Source organism: Anopheles marshallii, chromosome X, assembly GCF_943734725.1.
Source record: "Anopheles marshallii chromosome X, idAnoMarsDA_429_01, whole genome shotgun sequence".
Lineage (NCBI taxonomy): Eukaryota > Metazoa > Arthropoda > Insecta > Diptera > Culicidae > Anopheles > Anopheles marshallii.
The window spans coordinates 10,838,298-10,853,499 of record NC_071325.1 but is presented as its reverse complement, the minus strand read 5'-3'; the positions used below and the strand labels follow the sequence as shown (position 1 = coordinate 10,853,499).

General features: G+C 41.1%; 3 protein-coding genes across 3 annotated transcripts; 1 reads left to right on the top strand and 2 right to left on the bottom strand.

Annotated features, from left to right (window-relative positions):
* Positions 1 to 6,154: 6,154 nt before the first annotated feature.
* Positions 6,155 to 6,577, top strand: LOC128712425 (protein C19orf12 homolog). The gene has a single exon (XM_053807321.1). The coding sequence runs from the start codon at positions 6,155 to 6,157 to the stop codon at positions 6,575 to 6,577; it is 423 nt and encodes a 140-aa protein (XP_053663296.1).
* Positions 6,578 to 8,552: 1,975 nt separating this feature from the next.
* On the bottom strand, positions 8,553 to 9,851 carry LOC128708971 (ras-related protein Rab-39B). The gene is made up of 2 exons (XM_053803990.1): positions 9,744 to 9,851; positions 8,553 to 9,104 (listed from the first exon to the last, which is right to left on the bottom strand). Exons 1-2 carry the CDS (start codon positions 9,849 to 9,851, stop codon positions 8,553 to 8,555), a joined length of 660 nt encoding a protein of 219 aa, XP_053659965.1.
* A 2,185-nt stretch (positions 9,852 to 12,036) lies between these two features.
* Positions 12,037 to 14,824, bottom strand: LOC128711494 (dolichyl-diphosphooligosaccharide--protein glycosyltransferase subunit STT3A). Its single transcript, XM_053806409.1, has 4 exons — positions 14,737 to 14,824; positions 13,150 to 14,642; positions 12,450 to 12,669; positions 12,037 to 12,371 (listed from the first exon to the last, which is right to left on the bottom strand). Exons 1-4 carry the CDS (start codon positions 14,822 to 14,824, stop codon positions 12,037 to 12,039), a joined length of 2,136 nt encoding a protein of 711 aa, XP_053662384.1.
* Between the last annotated feature and the right edge of the window lie 378 nt (positions 14,825 to 15,202).

Here is a 15,202-nt window from a genome sequence, read left to right as displayed (position 1 = left end):
CCGATGATGTACCGGCCGGAACGGGGTAAAATCCTGCCGGGAAGCGGGACCCTCCCCGGCTCGGCGTTTTGATTTGAGCGGGTCACAAAGCGAGGTAAGCAATACAATGTACAACCGGGCACGAGTGGTGGTGAGAGCGAAAACACAGTTCAGACAAACACACCAAAAAAAAGAAGTTAAAAGATCTGAAAGAACAACATCAGCGACGACCGCAAGACTGCTGGGGCTGTATTGTGTGATTTTCGTTCTTTTTTTGCTGGGTTTTGTTCGACGGTTAGTGGAATGAGTTTGAAGTGCAACCTGGAAACCAACACGCACACTAGAAAAAAAAAGTGAAATAACACGTAGAACAGTGCCCAGGACTCGTGGAGTTTTTTTTTTTTTTGTTCGATTTTTCGGCGCGAATAGCTGGCATGTAACAGCGGCAACAACAGCAACAGCCCGCGACCGGAAACAATGGCGAAACTAAAATGGTTTGACGATTGCAACGTCCGTGTCCCGTGGGGAGTACACGGGATGGCTACTGTGTGCGCTAGTGTGGGTTTGTCCATCCTTTGTAAAGGTTTCAGTCCCTTTGTTTCGGAGAATAACAACAACAACAACAAAAAAACATGTCGTAACGATCGGTTGCATCTCATCGAGAAGAAAGCAGCTGGGGTGGAGGGTTTATATCCTAGAGGTAGGTGGGGTTATGGCGTACCTTATCCCAGCAATGACAAACCCAAAAAACCCCGTTGCCATGTGGACAAGAGGTATATGTACAGCATCGGGTTCATTGGTGTGTTCGTATAGATATAGCTATAGCCAAGATTCGTTGCCAGCTGTATTACGCCGTTCCCGCATCGTGCGCCTTTTTTCCGTTACAGACCGTTGCAACCGTCTGGAATAGTAAATCGCACCTGGGTGCAACAGAAAAGCAAAAACCCACCGGACAAGTGATATGTGCAGAAACGTACGATCGTACTTCAAAACCGCCTCAATTCGCATCGAAGCCGTCAGGATACAGTCGCCGGATCCACGCCCTTTTGCGAAGGACGCACGCACTCGCTACTCTCTGCAATCGCATCGCTCGGCTTTGCCACTTCACCTGGGTGGGTGTTGTTAGGCACAAGACACAAACATCCCTCCCCCCTTCTCCTCCCAAGCTGCTTTGTAGCAAAAACAATTAGTCTTCAGCTTAATCTAGCCTTAAAGTGCATGCTCATTGTAATAAGTCTTGCAACAACCTGCAGTGAACAGTGGATGCAACGTCCAGCTGTGTTGCACAACAATTCACCGTGCTAATGGTGACTAATTAGGTGTAATTGTACAGCGAGCATTAAAACACATTTACAGCTATTCATCCCCCGGGGGTGGTTTAACAAACAAATGGAAAATCATTGAAGAGTGTGCAAACTGTGCTGACCATCGCCGGTGGGGATGCTCCCATTTCCCAGTGGTTGAACGATGAAGGGAGATTATCGTTTTGCTTTTTTAATTTAATTTCATACCCCATTAATTGTTCCACCATAATGCGGCGATAAAATGTGTACGGGAGCATTAACATTTTACGCCAAGCTGCTAAGTAGGCCATCCGCGGAGTCCTGGGTGCAGAATTTATTTAAGTTCGTTTTCGAGTAATTATGTGGAATCGGGTTTACTTTCATTTTCTTCACTGCGTAGCACAATTCGGGACCTTAATGGTTCGGTTTTATTGAAGATTTTATATGGATTGTTTGATCCATTAAGCGTCAGATATATCCTAACTTAAGATCCAAGTACTTTTTGAGGAATAACTTAATGTAGCTGGCACAATTGATGCTTCATTGAGCTTGAAGTGCCCTTTCCTACTTTAAATACCTTACTTGCTGGTGAGATTTTAACCAAGACTACGTAAAATTGCCTTTCGATTTCAATACTCAGGATAGAATTGAGAATAGAACAAATACTTTCACACACCATTTAATACGCGGGAAACGTATTGCAAATCGAGCTTTGTGTAATAATACAAACTTAGTCAATAAATAAAACATTAGTTAAACAATAACATTAATTGACGGATAAATATATACACATACGATTTAAACATTAACCGTTGAATAAATAAATATTAACGCTAGCACCTGATGAACTTCATCGTTTTGGTACTTCAAGATCAGTTGGAAGCAAAAGAAACAAAGAGGAGAGAGAGAGAGAGAGAGAGAGAGAGAGAGAAAAAAAACGAAGGTGTTTTGTCCAACATCCCTGAGCCAACGCCAACATCGATGAGTGACACGTTAATCGTAGTAGACACAGGTGTTAACAGCAAATAAACAAATACATCTACGAAATTTTATTTCTTTCTAGTACCAGACCTAAACCATAAATACATATTTTTTTATTTTTTCCCACATACCCTCGCAGAAGATTATTTTACTCTAATATCTATCACCGTAACTACATTTGCCAATAGTAGATCACAATTATCCACTTTTTCGATCCCGATCACGTTCAGATTAAAATGAATATGTGATCTTCCATCGTTCATCCCGTTCTACAGCAGTAATACTTAATTGTTGCTTGGGTTGTTTTGTTCATTAGTACTAATTTATCCGTTCTCCGGATGCATCCGAATAAAAACAGAACGTATTGCATATTTATACTTTCCATTATTTATTGGTACTATCACCTGCTCTAGGTTCATTTTCAAACGTTTATCTTTTATTTGATATTTTTTGAGAATATTATTTGTTTTTAAAATATGTCATCCACTTGCAATTTACAGGAATTTAGTACATCCACTAGTTGTCTGTGGCTTAATATGTTATAGGCTCTCCTTTATTTCTAGTCACTCAAGCGTTACTTTGATCTGATAGTCGATACCCGTGGTAAGCGCATAATGCGTTTCAGTGAAATCTGCGTATCTCAAATTTCCTCTAAAACTTCGTTTATATGCTGTATTAAGGGATCGCACACTTATTTCCATGTTACGAAGCTAAATGGTTATTGATGTTTCTACGATTATTGCAAAATTTACGTTGAAACTTTATGGAAAGTAATTTTTTATAATCATAAAATGGGTCGTGTTTTTGGTATTATTTGAAATTTACTAATTAGAAATTAAATTCGACGTACAAAAATCCACGAAATATCAAATTGATATTATACGCGTATCTCCGAATCCTCGTAAGCCGAAAACTGCGTAACTCGGATATTGACGGTAAATTTATATTACTTACTTTTTTCGTAGTTTTACGAGCAGATGGATGAACGGAAGAATAAGTAAATCAAACTCATTTTGTTCTAATGGTAGTATTCGAAGTAGTGATGGGTGAATACAGATGGATGAATACAGTAGTTTTTCGTATGTAGTAATCGAAATCGACACACTACGACTAAGCATTTGCTTCCAATCGATATATTTTCAGCAAAGCAAGACAAGATTTTGGCTATTTAAGCAGCACAGTACTCTAATTAGTATTGAGGCAAAATGAATCAAATGAATTTACATCACGCTTGGTAATTAAATAAACCCGAACTAAAGCAAACAACACTTGGATGTGTATGTACATGTTTTCCTTTATTCTAGCGCTTCAGCTACAGTTCTGCAATCATTTTACATCCACGGAAAAATGTCACCACCAAGCGCTCGATCAATTCAAACTCAGCAGCAGTTTTCCTTCGTTGTTATTTTTTTTTTCGGGACAAACTTTAAACTGCGACACAAATCTACAAACAAAAAAACAAAGAAATGAAACGATGAAAGATAGCATTGATAGCAGTCGTCGGATTATTTTTCGCTTCGCCGGCAACACTCGCAGCCACCGTTAAATTGGAGGCAAAGCGAATTTGCTTGCTTGCGTTTGCCGTAGTTCATCCGTAATGTTTCTTTGCCCTCCGCGCGGAGACATTCAAAGTTCGTCAACCGGCAAAAACTCGGGCCCGAGGATGGGGTTTTGGAAAAAGTAATTCAAAACAAAGAAAAAAAATACGCAAACCTTAAAACATTCGATGACTGACGTTATGGTCTATGTTTTATCGTTACATAGTGTATGAGAAATGTATATTATTTCCACGTTTTCCTTATTTTCAGCTATTTTATTTGTTGCATTCCACTGCAGCTGTTGGGCGATTTCTATGTTTTTTGTTTAGCATTTTGTTCCACCCGAGCGAGGTAACGGTGGAAGGGAAAAAAATACACCTCCGCAACATTGTTTTTCGTATGTGTTGAGATCGAGGCCAGCCTTACATAGCATCGGGGGGGAGAGGGACTTACTGCCCAAGCAGTAAGTCCTTTTACTCGGAAAGACGGAAACCAAAGGACACGCCTACGAATCCTGAATGCGTCGGGAAATAGGTTTATGTTGTTAAATTTTAACTTTCTTCCCGGTATCGAAACACGACAGTCGTTAATCGAGCTGCCAACGACGTACATTACCAACCGTCTCTGAAGCCACTACCCACTGATCCGTCCGCGCTCTACCTTCAGGAAACATATCCCTGGCTAGAGACTTATCCGCAAATCTACATATCTCCTCGGTGTCGTCCGATGCAGATATCGGCACCGTCGTCAGCTTGATTGCACCCTATTTACAGCCGCACGATACGCACGAGCGCAAGTTTGTACCTTAGCTTTGCATCCATCCATGTTGACCGCACCGGGCTCCAACCGGGGACGACAAATAGTTCCTATTTTACGCTTTGTTTTATGTTCCTTGCCGTGGACGTACGCGTATGCAATGATGATGCAGGGTATAGAATCTATATTGATTGATTTTGTGTTCTTCGTTCATTTACAACGTACTGAGCGCAAAACTAATCGTTTCCCATTGAGCTTTCATTCTGCTCAGTTAAGCGTACGAAATTGTGCCGCGTTAGATACACTTCCATTGACATCAAGCGACCACTTCGGAGGCCCAATTGCAACCGAACGAGACATTGCATAGTTGAGGGAATAATATTGTGCCGGAATGCTGATAACGAATCAATCCATGGGATTTTAAAATTTACTGTAAAAATAAAAGATTTTCCAAAAGACGACTTGCCTACCTGATAACTTTTCATTGAGAAAACCGTTTGTTTCTCTTAAAAATAATTACTTTCTCAACTAAAGGATGTATGAGGATCAGTGCTTAGAATAAAATACCCTTTTACGCTTCCCTATGAGAAGTACTTTAAGGTATTAGAATTTAGATTTTTGAAGCTTTCAATACCATCTTGATCTAGCCGTCGTACTATTGGTACTAAAAATTTCCCATGTAAAATTAATGCCGCTTCTGAAACACGAAATATGAACAACAGTGTTTTAATACACAGCATAACATTTATTCAATAACAATTTAAATGTGAAAGCTTTCACCGAAAAGCACACATTTGAAATTTTCGCCACTTTGTAGCTTTGGCTTCGTACCCACGTGGAATATTGTGGCGAAATCGTTCAAATTTTCGCTCTAAAATGTGGTTCGCAATGTGTTCATTTTGGAGTTCATTGGCCTGTCCTATAAAGAATGGTATGGTGAGAAAAAAACTAACCAATTCCATTTTTCAACCGTATGACGTGGGATTTTAATAAAAGTTATTAAACATGTTAATAATACTTAACATGAAAATTACATTTTAGGAGGCTTGTGTCTGTACATTTGAGTAAAGCGTATAATCAGAAGTAAATTAATTAAGAGTTATAGTTATATTTAATTATTTTTTTAACTGTTGAAATTTGTGATTTAAAATCATCGATAAAATTGCCAATATCTTTAATAATCATCATTTCGAAAAAAAACAAAAAAATGCTCAAAAAATTGAATTGCTAAAGCGATTTTGTCATTTTTTGTATATTCCGACAGTTTTAACTGAAGCTCGCGCTTTGTGTACATGAGCCTTTATGGTCCTTGAAGTTTCATTTACATCTGTCAAGTGACGAAGCGTATACGGCGATTCTCAATGATAATACCTTCCTTACCTTGACCACATTAGCCAGAACCGTGGAGCGAGAATAATACACAAAAGGTAAATAAAGGAAAACGACAAACTCAAATTGATGTCTTATCGATCAGGTTAACCCACGTCAGGCTACGTTCATGCGAGATTACTCACGGGGTAAGAATTATGTTTTTAAAATGTAGATTCGAATGTCTTTTCTTTTACTAAATGCTACCGAATTTGCAGGACGGCCAGCAGAGAGCATCGTTCAAACATCATGCCAATCAACACGCGAGAATTGCTGGATGCTGTGGCCATTCTTACCGACAAAAATTCGATGCGCGTTACGCTCAAAAGTAGCGCCAAAGGTGCAACCGTCGCTGGGTCGTCAACGTTTGTCGGCGGTTTGCTGGCAGGTCCGGTAGGGCTGTTGGTCGGTGGTGCGGTCGGTGGCCTGATCGCCTACGCTATGACAAGTAATCAGTTCAAACCTGTAAGCCACATCATTCAACACGATCTCTCGGTGCGGGAGCAGGAGCAGCTAAAGCAGCGGATAGTCGACGCGTTGTCTGAATTCAATCCCACCGATCTTATGGTTATTCTTCCCTTGTTGGCGGGCAATGTTTCAGTACAGAAAATGGTCCTTAGCACGGTAGTAACGTTTTTAACAAATGATATGCGTATGCAAATCATTGACTGAGAAATATTTTACATCGATGGTAACTTCAAGGCTCTCATACTGGTGCGAATAATGTAGAAAAGTGTACAACTAACACAAATCGTGCCTTTCTCGTTTACGGGAACGTTATTTACGATGTTTGATATATAATATTGTGATGGTATGGGATAAACACAGTAAAATAAAAAAAAACTATTGGGTTGATTGTTAAATAAATTGAAATAAACGTTTGATTTCTGAAGGATACAATGCATTTCCTACTGATAACTCAAGATAACTTAAGTTGCAATAATGCTTTGTTCGGATAACGAGGGAGATAACGAGAAAAAAATGAACTTTGGAAAGATGTTTATCGCCATGTGATAGCATTTTTATGACTAGAGAGATACAAATCATGAAAGTTTTCCATAAATAATCCATGAATCTTCAAGGATTGAATGAGAATGTAAGCATCTTTAGCACCTATTCCATTAATCTACGTACGTAACGTAGATTTGTGTGATTACTGAATCTTTTAATATCTTTAGAATAAATATTTAGAGTCATACACTTAGTTCGAAGATCAATCCAGAGTCATGAATTTTAAGTCAGATACACCCAACACTACTTCAAAGACAAATTTATACACCTTTATTCATTTGGTTCATATGGTTAAAGAGCTTATGTGTGTAAGTTGTTTTTTTATTCTTCAAACTCTATAGTGCCTTAGTTTGTTGTATATGTTCCCCGTTGAAAGTATAAAAACGTAAGGAAAGTGCTCAGTGTATAATAGTTGATCGTATAATCGCGCTTAAAATAGCCGATATGCTAACGGTTTAGTATGCTTGTAACGTAACGCATGCATTTTTAGTCGGCTGTCTAGAAAAAAAAAATCGAGTTGCTGAAGAATAGAGCTGAATGTTTGTCTGTACATACGGTACGTTTTTCCATTAAGGAAAAAACATTTGCAGTAAACACACAAGTTTTTTTTTTGCATTACTTCATACAATTCATTCCTTACTATCTTTTTTGACATTTTTTTTTGGTTTGCTGGTTTTGTTTTGATTTAGTTTTTTTACACTAACATTTGTTTAATTGAATTCTATTACAGTTTAGCTCTCTAAAACAGATCACCAAGAACGTTGTATTTGTATTACTCATATGTTGTTTTTTTTTGTGTATGAAAATGTATACATTACGGTGTAACTGCGACTATTAGTGCAGAATACGTATGCACTGTTGGGCATTACGAATGCCCTCACCTGCCTACCGTGGGGGGACACGTCTACATTCGCACATACCTACACAAAATACATACACACAATCCCCACACAAAATGTACACAAATAATATCACATGAAAACGGTTGTTTCTTTTTTTTTCTTCTGTGAGCACCTTATCCCTCAAGAAACGCTAAGCCTGGTACCTTTAATGCCTTTATAGGATTATCTTCTGAAACATCAGCCAACCCAACTTTACACTCGATTCGTATCGATTGTTTGCGAGACAGTTTCTGTTACTGTCGATAGTGCAAAATCCCAACAAATGAGAAAACTTTCGCCCTGCCATTAAAAAAAAAAAAGAAACATACAATTATGTATCAGTATGCAATTCGCATTCAACGATGGTCTCCTTCTCTTGTTAGTGATAAAACAGTGTATTAAATAACAGGAAAACTAAAAAATCTCCTATCTGAAGCACAATTTCGGTGACCTGTGAGAATGTTTGTAAAACGAATCTGCCTATCGCAAAAAGACACAGTTTGTTGGAAAGTGTTACACCGTTCACTACCTCCACAAACAGCAGAACTTGCAATTGCCCCCGTTACACAACTAACTAAACACACATTGAGGTCCTGCTTGTACCGGGTGCTCGCAGGACGAAATGGGTGCATTCTAAAACGTAGCGCTTTTCCCCCATTGAACGAACACCATCGTATTTCAATACCGCATGCTAAAGACGCGCGTGTAGGTATGATGCATCAGTATAGCTGTCCCATCGTTTTGGCGCACAACCTCTAACAGCAACTACTCCGTGCGGATTCGGCCACTACCAGATTAAAGTCCAGATTGTTTGGCCGCATAAAACCCTTCTTTATGCCGTCCCATCCGTCCTCGACCTTATATTCACCGTTCTTAATCCGGTTGTACACCTCCTGCGTAACGAGCTTGAACGCTTCCCGCACATTCACCCCGGACCGAGCGGACGTTTCCACGAATATCAGGCCGTGCTGTTCGGCGAAGGCGCGCGCCTCTTCGATGCTAACCTCACGCTGCTGGGCACCGCTTGTGACCAGGTCCAGCTTGCAACCGACCAGCGCAAAAACCGGCCGGTGCGGTTCGATGTGCCGTTTCGCTTCCATCATCCAGAGCGGGATGTGTTCGAAGCTAGCGTGATTGGTAATGTCGTACACAAGAAGCACACCGACGGAATTCCGATAGTACGATTTGGTGATTGAGCGAAAACGTTCCTGGCCGGCCGTATCCCACAGCTGCAGCTTGATCCGAGTACCGTCCATTACCTCTATCAAGTGGGCGAAGAAGTCGACTCCTACCGTTGGATCGGAGAGCTACAGTGAAGGAAATTAAACATTATTAGCTGAGGAGCTTTAGCAAATTTGTGAAACAACAAATAAATAAGTTTTTTTTTTCTTGTACGCACAAGCGAGTTACAACATACAAAGGAAAGTATCGGAATGGTAAAGAAGACGATGTCACACAGCTTAAAGATTCGCTCGAAAAATTCAACGATCGCCCTGAGGGAGGTCTTGCCAGAGCTCCCCAGCAGAACGTAAATCAGGATATACTTCGAGCTGTGTTCAACATAGAGTATCTTGAGATCTTGTACTCCATGCAGGACCATAGATGAATCTTGCAGTTTACATGATCACCGTTGGTTTGCATTCTCACCTTATCAAATTGCGTCAGATTGCAGTGTGGTTCTATCAATATGACTAGAATAAGGCATACATTTTGTATGGAATACTCTTTCAAAAATGTTAGCAGGGAGAGAAATCAAAATGTATTCCATAACTGAGATGCAATCCAGTACGGAGACCTAACAGTGAATTACTCACCGGAGGATTGCTTTCACACTTCGTATAAAAAATTTCCTATTTTCTAGCCAAACATTTGGGCCAACAAGACACAAACCAAAAACGAATGACAAAGAAAACTAAAAACCAATTAACATGCGTCTGCATACTTACCTCTGCAAATTTGCCATCGGTAAAATATTTCAGCAGTGACGACTTCCCGACCGTGCTGTCTCCTATCAAAATGTGTCGGAATTGATAATCAAACATGGGTTCCACCATGGTGTGTGTGTGTGTTTTGCTGCTGAACTGCACAACAGTTGATGAGGGGAGTGTGTTGATAGAGCGTACAGCGATCCAGCTGGTTATAGGACACAAGCCGCACAGCTAAATTTTGTTCTTAGTGAGCTGTAAATCTCCGGCGTATTGCCCGGAGAAGTTATTTGTTTGATTGGTGGTCACGACCTTTAACGGGGGCTCATGTTGATTTCATTGATGTTGCGCGTTAGGGATTGGCGTGAATCAGCTGTTCCACCCTCGAGGGTTTTTTTTTGTTTGTTACTTGAGATACTTGTTGGCCTTTCGCAGGAACTCTTGCTGCGCACGGAGAGCGGTCACCGAAAGGAACGTTTTTAAAAACCCGAACCCCCACTTTTAAGCTGTGGGAGTTTTGTATTTGGCTTATCAAAATGCACTGTTTGCCCTTCGGTCAAACGTTCGTTGGTTCTTTTTCTAGCTTGTTCTATCTCTTGCCTGCGTTCATGTACGTTTCTCGTCCGTTTCGTGCTTTCCCGTTCTAGCTGCTTGTTGCGTTCAGCGCTAATAGATTCGTTCGCATCCCAACGTGAGAGCTGGTTGCAAGGCGTCGAAGGCAGGACAAAGGCAGAGCGTAGTGAATATCTGGCAGGGTTTTATCTGAATCCCGCTGCGTGTACGTATAATCTCGACGACAGTCGGAGGATATCAACATAAATTACATAAACATGACTATAATATGCTGTCGTTCTGGTCACTGTCGCTGAATTATGGCTTGTGAGCTTATTTCTATCTATTGCGCATCTTCTTATACGTACACCATTCAGACCGCTGGGTGTTTGTATATATTTTACTTATCTAAAGCGAAAAGGAAACGATCAAAAGCAGATCATGAATAATATGTTGAAAAAAGGTGCCTAGCGTTATGACAATCAATCGTTTAGTCACACGGGCCACTAGAAATGTTTATGTTCTTTTGATTATTTTGTAATATAACACACAATACACAATAAACACACCAGAATTGACACTGTTGCGGAGATATTCTTTATCAGCTTATCAATTTTACACAAAAATTTTCTACAAAGTTGTTTTGATCAACACATATTTTGACAAAAAGACGATAAGATGCAGGTGCACGTTTTGACATCTACACAAATGCAGATGACATTGTTGACAGGCGAGCGAAATTGCCCTTAACCGATGAACATTTATCCAACCCTTAGCACTTTCGCCCCACTTTGCGACTTCAATGTAATGTTAAGGCTCACTTACACACGATGCAATCTTAAAAAAGATTTTTAGTGGTAATCACATGTTCAGGTTATCCGTCGAATGTAGGTTCATTGATTTTCATTATTAGTTTAAATAACGGCTAAACTGAATTACGATTTCAAGATCAAAAACTTAAACTTCGAGCTTTGAATGTTGTTGAAAAACTGTTGCACGATTGCATGCGATAGAATATAGTAAATGTATATCTTATTATTCTCCGTTCATACGTCGAATCGTTACCTATAACGAATAAAGTGATAACGCAAAGCTTATAGTAAAATTTAATTATTCATATGTTTATTTGCTTTAAATTTTTGAAAGGATATTTTGATTTCTTGGGTGGCAGTATTGTGAGTCTGTTTCACTTTACCTATTGCTCTCTCGTGCGTTTTGTGTGTGTGTGTGTGTGTGTGTGTGGAATGATTTCCTCAGAAATCTTCAATTATCCTCACCATTGCCATGGTCAATTTGCGTTTGCTTGAATGGGTGGAACTCCTCTATGATCGGATGCTAATCGTGTGCGCTTAAAGGTTGTTTCTGTTCGTGGAAGGGTTTGAAATGGACAGCATACTCGAACTATGGATAACATAAAGTTTACTTTGGGATGTATAAACCACTGGTATTGAAAATAAAAATAAATGCTTTTATCACGTAAAGAATTCCAAGATTTAAGTAAAGCAAAAGTATGAAAGAAAACAATGTAACACAATGCCAAATATTCCTATCCGGTCAAACATTTCAATTACAATTATTGGAATCGGTCACGTTTGTAATTTGTTCGTTTTGCCTTATTTAAGTTTGGCCTATTAAATGAAGTATTTGGAAAATATTTAATATAGTTTTAAGAAAAAAACGCGCTTGTAGAGTGAAAAGTTAAGTATGTTGACGTATCGAAAGTATCGAAGAAAGTGAAGAATTAGGTGGAGCATGGGTGCGCTTAAACGCCACGATTGCTAAGATCTTTCACCTTGTAAATTCGCACCAGCCAGTGCTCGGTCGTGTACGCTTCCTCCAACACATCCAGCTCGAAGTCTTTGTTCCCAATCTCAGCCCCCCGGACCCGATCGTACCCGGGCGCTTTGCCACCCTCCGTATATACCTGACCGAAGCGATAGTAGCACATTTTATACATCAAGCAATTCAGCAGGACGGGCGATCCTTCCTTATCGATTCGGAAGTCTCCACTTGGTGCGTAATAGTCCATCTCCTTAATATGGGCACCACGATCCGTGCTGCCACCAATACGAACCATCCAAAGGAATTTGTTGATATCTGTGATCGACAACATTGGATAATGTACACATCGAAGAGCTATTATGTATCATCGTAACATATGAAAGTAATACGTACCATCTGACGAGTAGCCAGTTAATCCGCCGAAGATCACCAGCACGTAGTCCACGTCCAGCTCTTTCATTATTTCGTACGCCTTTTCCTCGGTTGATGCCATTGCTTGACCCACGCGAGAAATGTGAGTATTGTTCCAAGTATTATTGTCCACCAGTATGGTACGGTTTGCCATTGCCGTTATTTGGTAGCCGTAATCCCACCAAGACATTACACGTGCATCCTATATATTAAGAACAGATAATTCAGAATAGAGCGTTGCATATGGAGCATACAGAATACATGAACGGAATGTTCCGTCAGCGATCAAAGTGCTAAAAATCATTGTTTTATCAATATACGAGAATACAGGATTTTGGCAATGTTACAATCTCAACTGTCTCCACGTTATGATAAAACTAAAACTTAAACTGTTTTCATCAAGACTTGTAAATATGTTACTATCTACTGCGTTGCACGAGTACATTATGTTTGATCTATCAAGAATTCGTTCAAAGAAATTTACATTCCTCTCAAAATTGCATAGGAACTTTGCATTCCTTTTGGATTGCAAAATTGTATTCCCAACACTTATTCCGATCTCTCTTTAGTTGACGAAGATATCTATACATGTTTTATGTTTACAACTCCGACAGACAGAAAAGAAATACTTTGCAACGTCAGTAGAGTTTAATGTTGCGTTTGCTGCCACAAATATACGTACCTCAGGTGTATTCATCTTCAGCCAATAGTACGCCTCACGGAAATCGTCAAAGATGATTCTTCCACCGTCCTGCGAACGGGCACTTAGCACAATGCTGGGCGAGCTATACGCCTCGGACGTAACCCAAGTGCAGTGGAATGTGTACGTGATGAGCAGAAACGTGACAAGTAGTACGAATCCAACTGCAACTTCATTCTTCACCGACGACTGCTGCTCGTAACGCGCTTTCGTCTTACGATTGCTGCTCTCCGTGACGGTAGCAACACCCGCTCCACCCGCGTCCATGTTGCGGATATACTTGGTCAGCAGATGCGAGATGGCAATGCCGGACAGGATGCACATGACTGGCGCAAGTACCAGCATCAGACGCACCATAACGCCCGCAAAGTAGATGCTAGTCACTCCGTACAGGATGATGAAAATATTTGCGTCTGATAGCTTAGAAAAACAGAAGTACAGTCCAGCCGGAAACAGAAACACTAGTATTTGCAGGTCGAAATAAAACGACGACCAAGACGTTGGCTGATGCTCGGATACGGACGCGATGATGGGGATGTGATTTTTCGCGTATGACGGATCGAGCAGTGAGTAGAATCGCCCGGTCCAGGGGGAAATTTTGCCCGTAACGGTTAGCGCCAGCCCAGTCAGTGCGGCCACGGACGCTATTGTCACGATGAGGGCTTGGAATAGTGTTTCGAAGTGTTCCTTCGGTACGGCAGACCGTACATAATCCACGAATGCGTGTAGCTGACAGAGACCAAACACACCGAACGCAAGCATATGCTCCGAGCTTTGTACCGGTTGAAATCCGACGAACGAAATCTGCATCGAAAGTATCGTGCCGATCGTGTACAGCGTACTGTATGCGATATAAACCCGATGCGTAAAGCGTCCTGTCGCCATCAGCGCTAGTACGTGCAGCGGAATCAAATTGATAAGAAACACGTAGCCACCCCATGAGGACACCATGTAGAAGTAGGCTAGTGCGGCAAACGTTGCCCACAGGATTGCACCCGTCTTTACCGCCTTAATCCAGGTGTAGTAGGTCAACAACATGCAAAATATGGCGATACCTTCATTATCATACGAACCAGCAACCGAGCGCGAAATGTATCCAGGCACAATCGATATCATGGCGCCAGCCACGAGTCCTGCACCGCTGCTGTGAATTTCCTTCGTCAGCAGATACGTGACGATGGTGGTAAGCGAGGAAAAGAATGGAGCCAAAAAGACACACACGTTCCGTATATCGACGGTAATGTTCACCAGCCACATCAAACGGTACAGGACGGCCGAGGTGACCATCAAGCCGGGATAGATGGTGCCACCGATGATGCGGCCCAACGGGTACCACGCTCGATCATCAAACCAGTTGTGAAAGTTATAAAATCCCTGCTCTGCAAGATGCTTCGTGGTGCGGTAATTAAAGTACGGATCGAACTCGTGGATGACACTCTCGAACCGCAGGACGGAGAAAAGACGCGTCGAGAAAGCTGAAGAGAGATATAGAGAGAGAGTTAATCAGTTCAGAAATAGATCCTGCAGGTGGATGTCTTGCGACTCCTCGCATAGAAAAACAGTACATACACAGAATAGCCGCCGTTGTCAGGATGCCCAACTTTATGAGGCTTTCCTGTTTCTCCAGGTTCATGCGTAGCTTCGTTACTTGATCCATCTTATATTCCAACAATAAATTATTGGTTAGGGACGAATGTACTGCAAACACCGCAGCTTAGCCACCACAATATTTGGGTTACTCTCGTTCGGTTTGTTTTGTCGCTATGTGATGACTAGAAAGACGCACGTTTGTTGGCGTCGCTACGGACCAATTACCGTTTACGATAGGTGATAGGTGAAAGAAAAGCTCATTTGTCCAACCACCAACCCAAAGCACCAGTGTTCCCCTTGTTCGCTAGATTGCTAGCCCGTACTCTATCAGAACCCGTGTACTCCGAATTCCCGGTATTCGTTGTTATTACTGCCCTCTGAAACCCGTGGTTCCAAATGCATTCTTAAAGCGGCACACGAGAACAGCTCCTTCAGTTCACCATTG

What these genes read in the sequence shown, in the direction of transcription:
- LOC128712425 (XM_053807321.1), top strand. Translation starts at nt 6,155, where the DNA reads ATGCCAATCAACACGCGAGAATTGCTGGATGCTGTGGCCATTCTTACC.
- LOC128708971 (XM_053803990.1), bottom strand. Translation starts at nt 9,851, where the DNA reads ATGGTGGAACCCATGTTTGATTATCAATTCCGACACATTTTGATAGGA. An exon ending in CCGATGGCAAATTTGCAGAG is followed by an intron (nt 9,105 to 9,743) that starts GTAAGTATGCAG and finishes CCTTCACTGTAG; the next exon opens with CTCTCCGATCCAACGGTAGG.
- LOC128711494 (XM_053806409.1), bottom strand. Translation starts at nt 14,824, where the DNA reads ATGGATCAAGTAACGAAGCTACGCATGAACCTGGAGAAACAGGAAAGC. An exon ending in GACAACGGCGGCTATTCTGT is followed by an intron (nt 14,643 to 14,736) that starts GTATGTACTGTT and finishes ATCTCTCTTCAG; the next exon opens with CTTTCTCGACGCGTCTTTTC. An exon ending in TGAAGATGAATACACCTGAG is followed by an intron (nt 12,670 to 13,149) that starts GTACGTATATTT and finishes CTTAATATATAG; the next exon opens with GATGCACGTGTAATGTCTTG.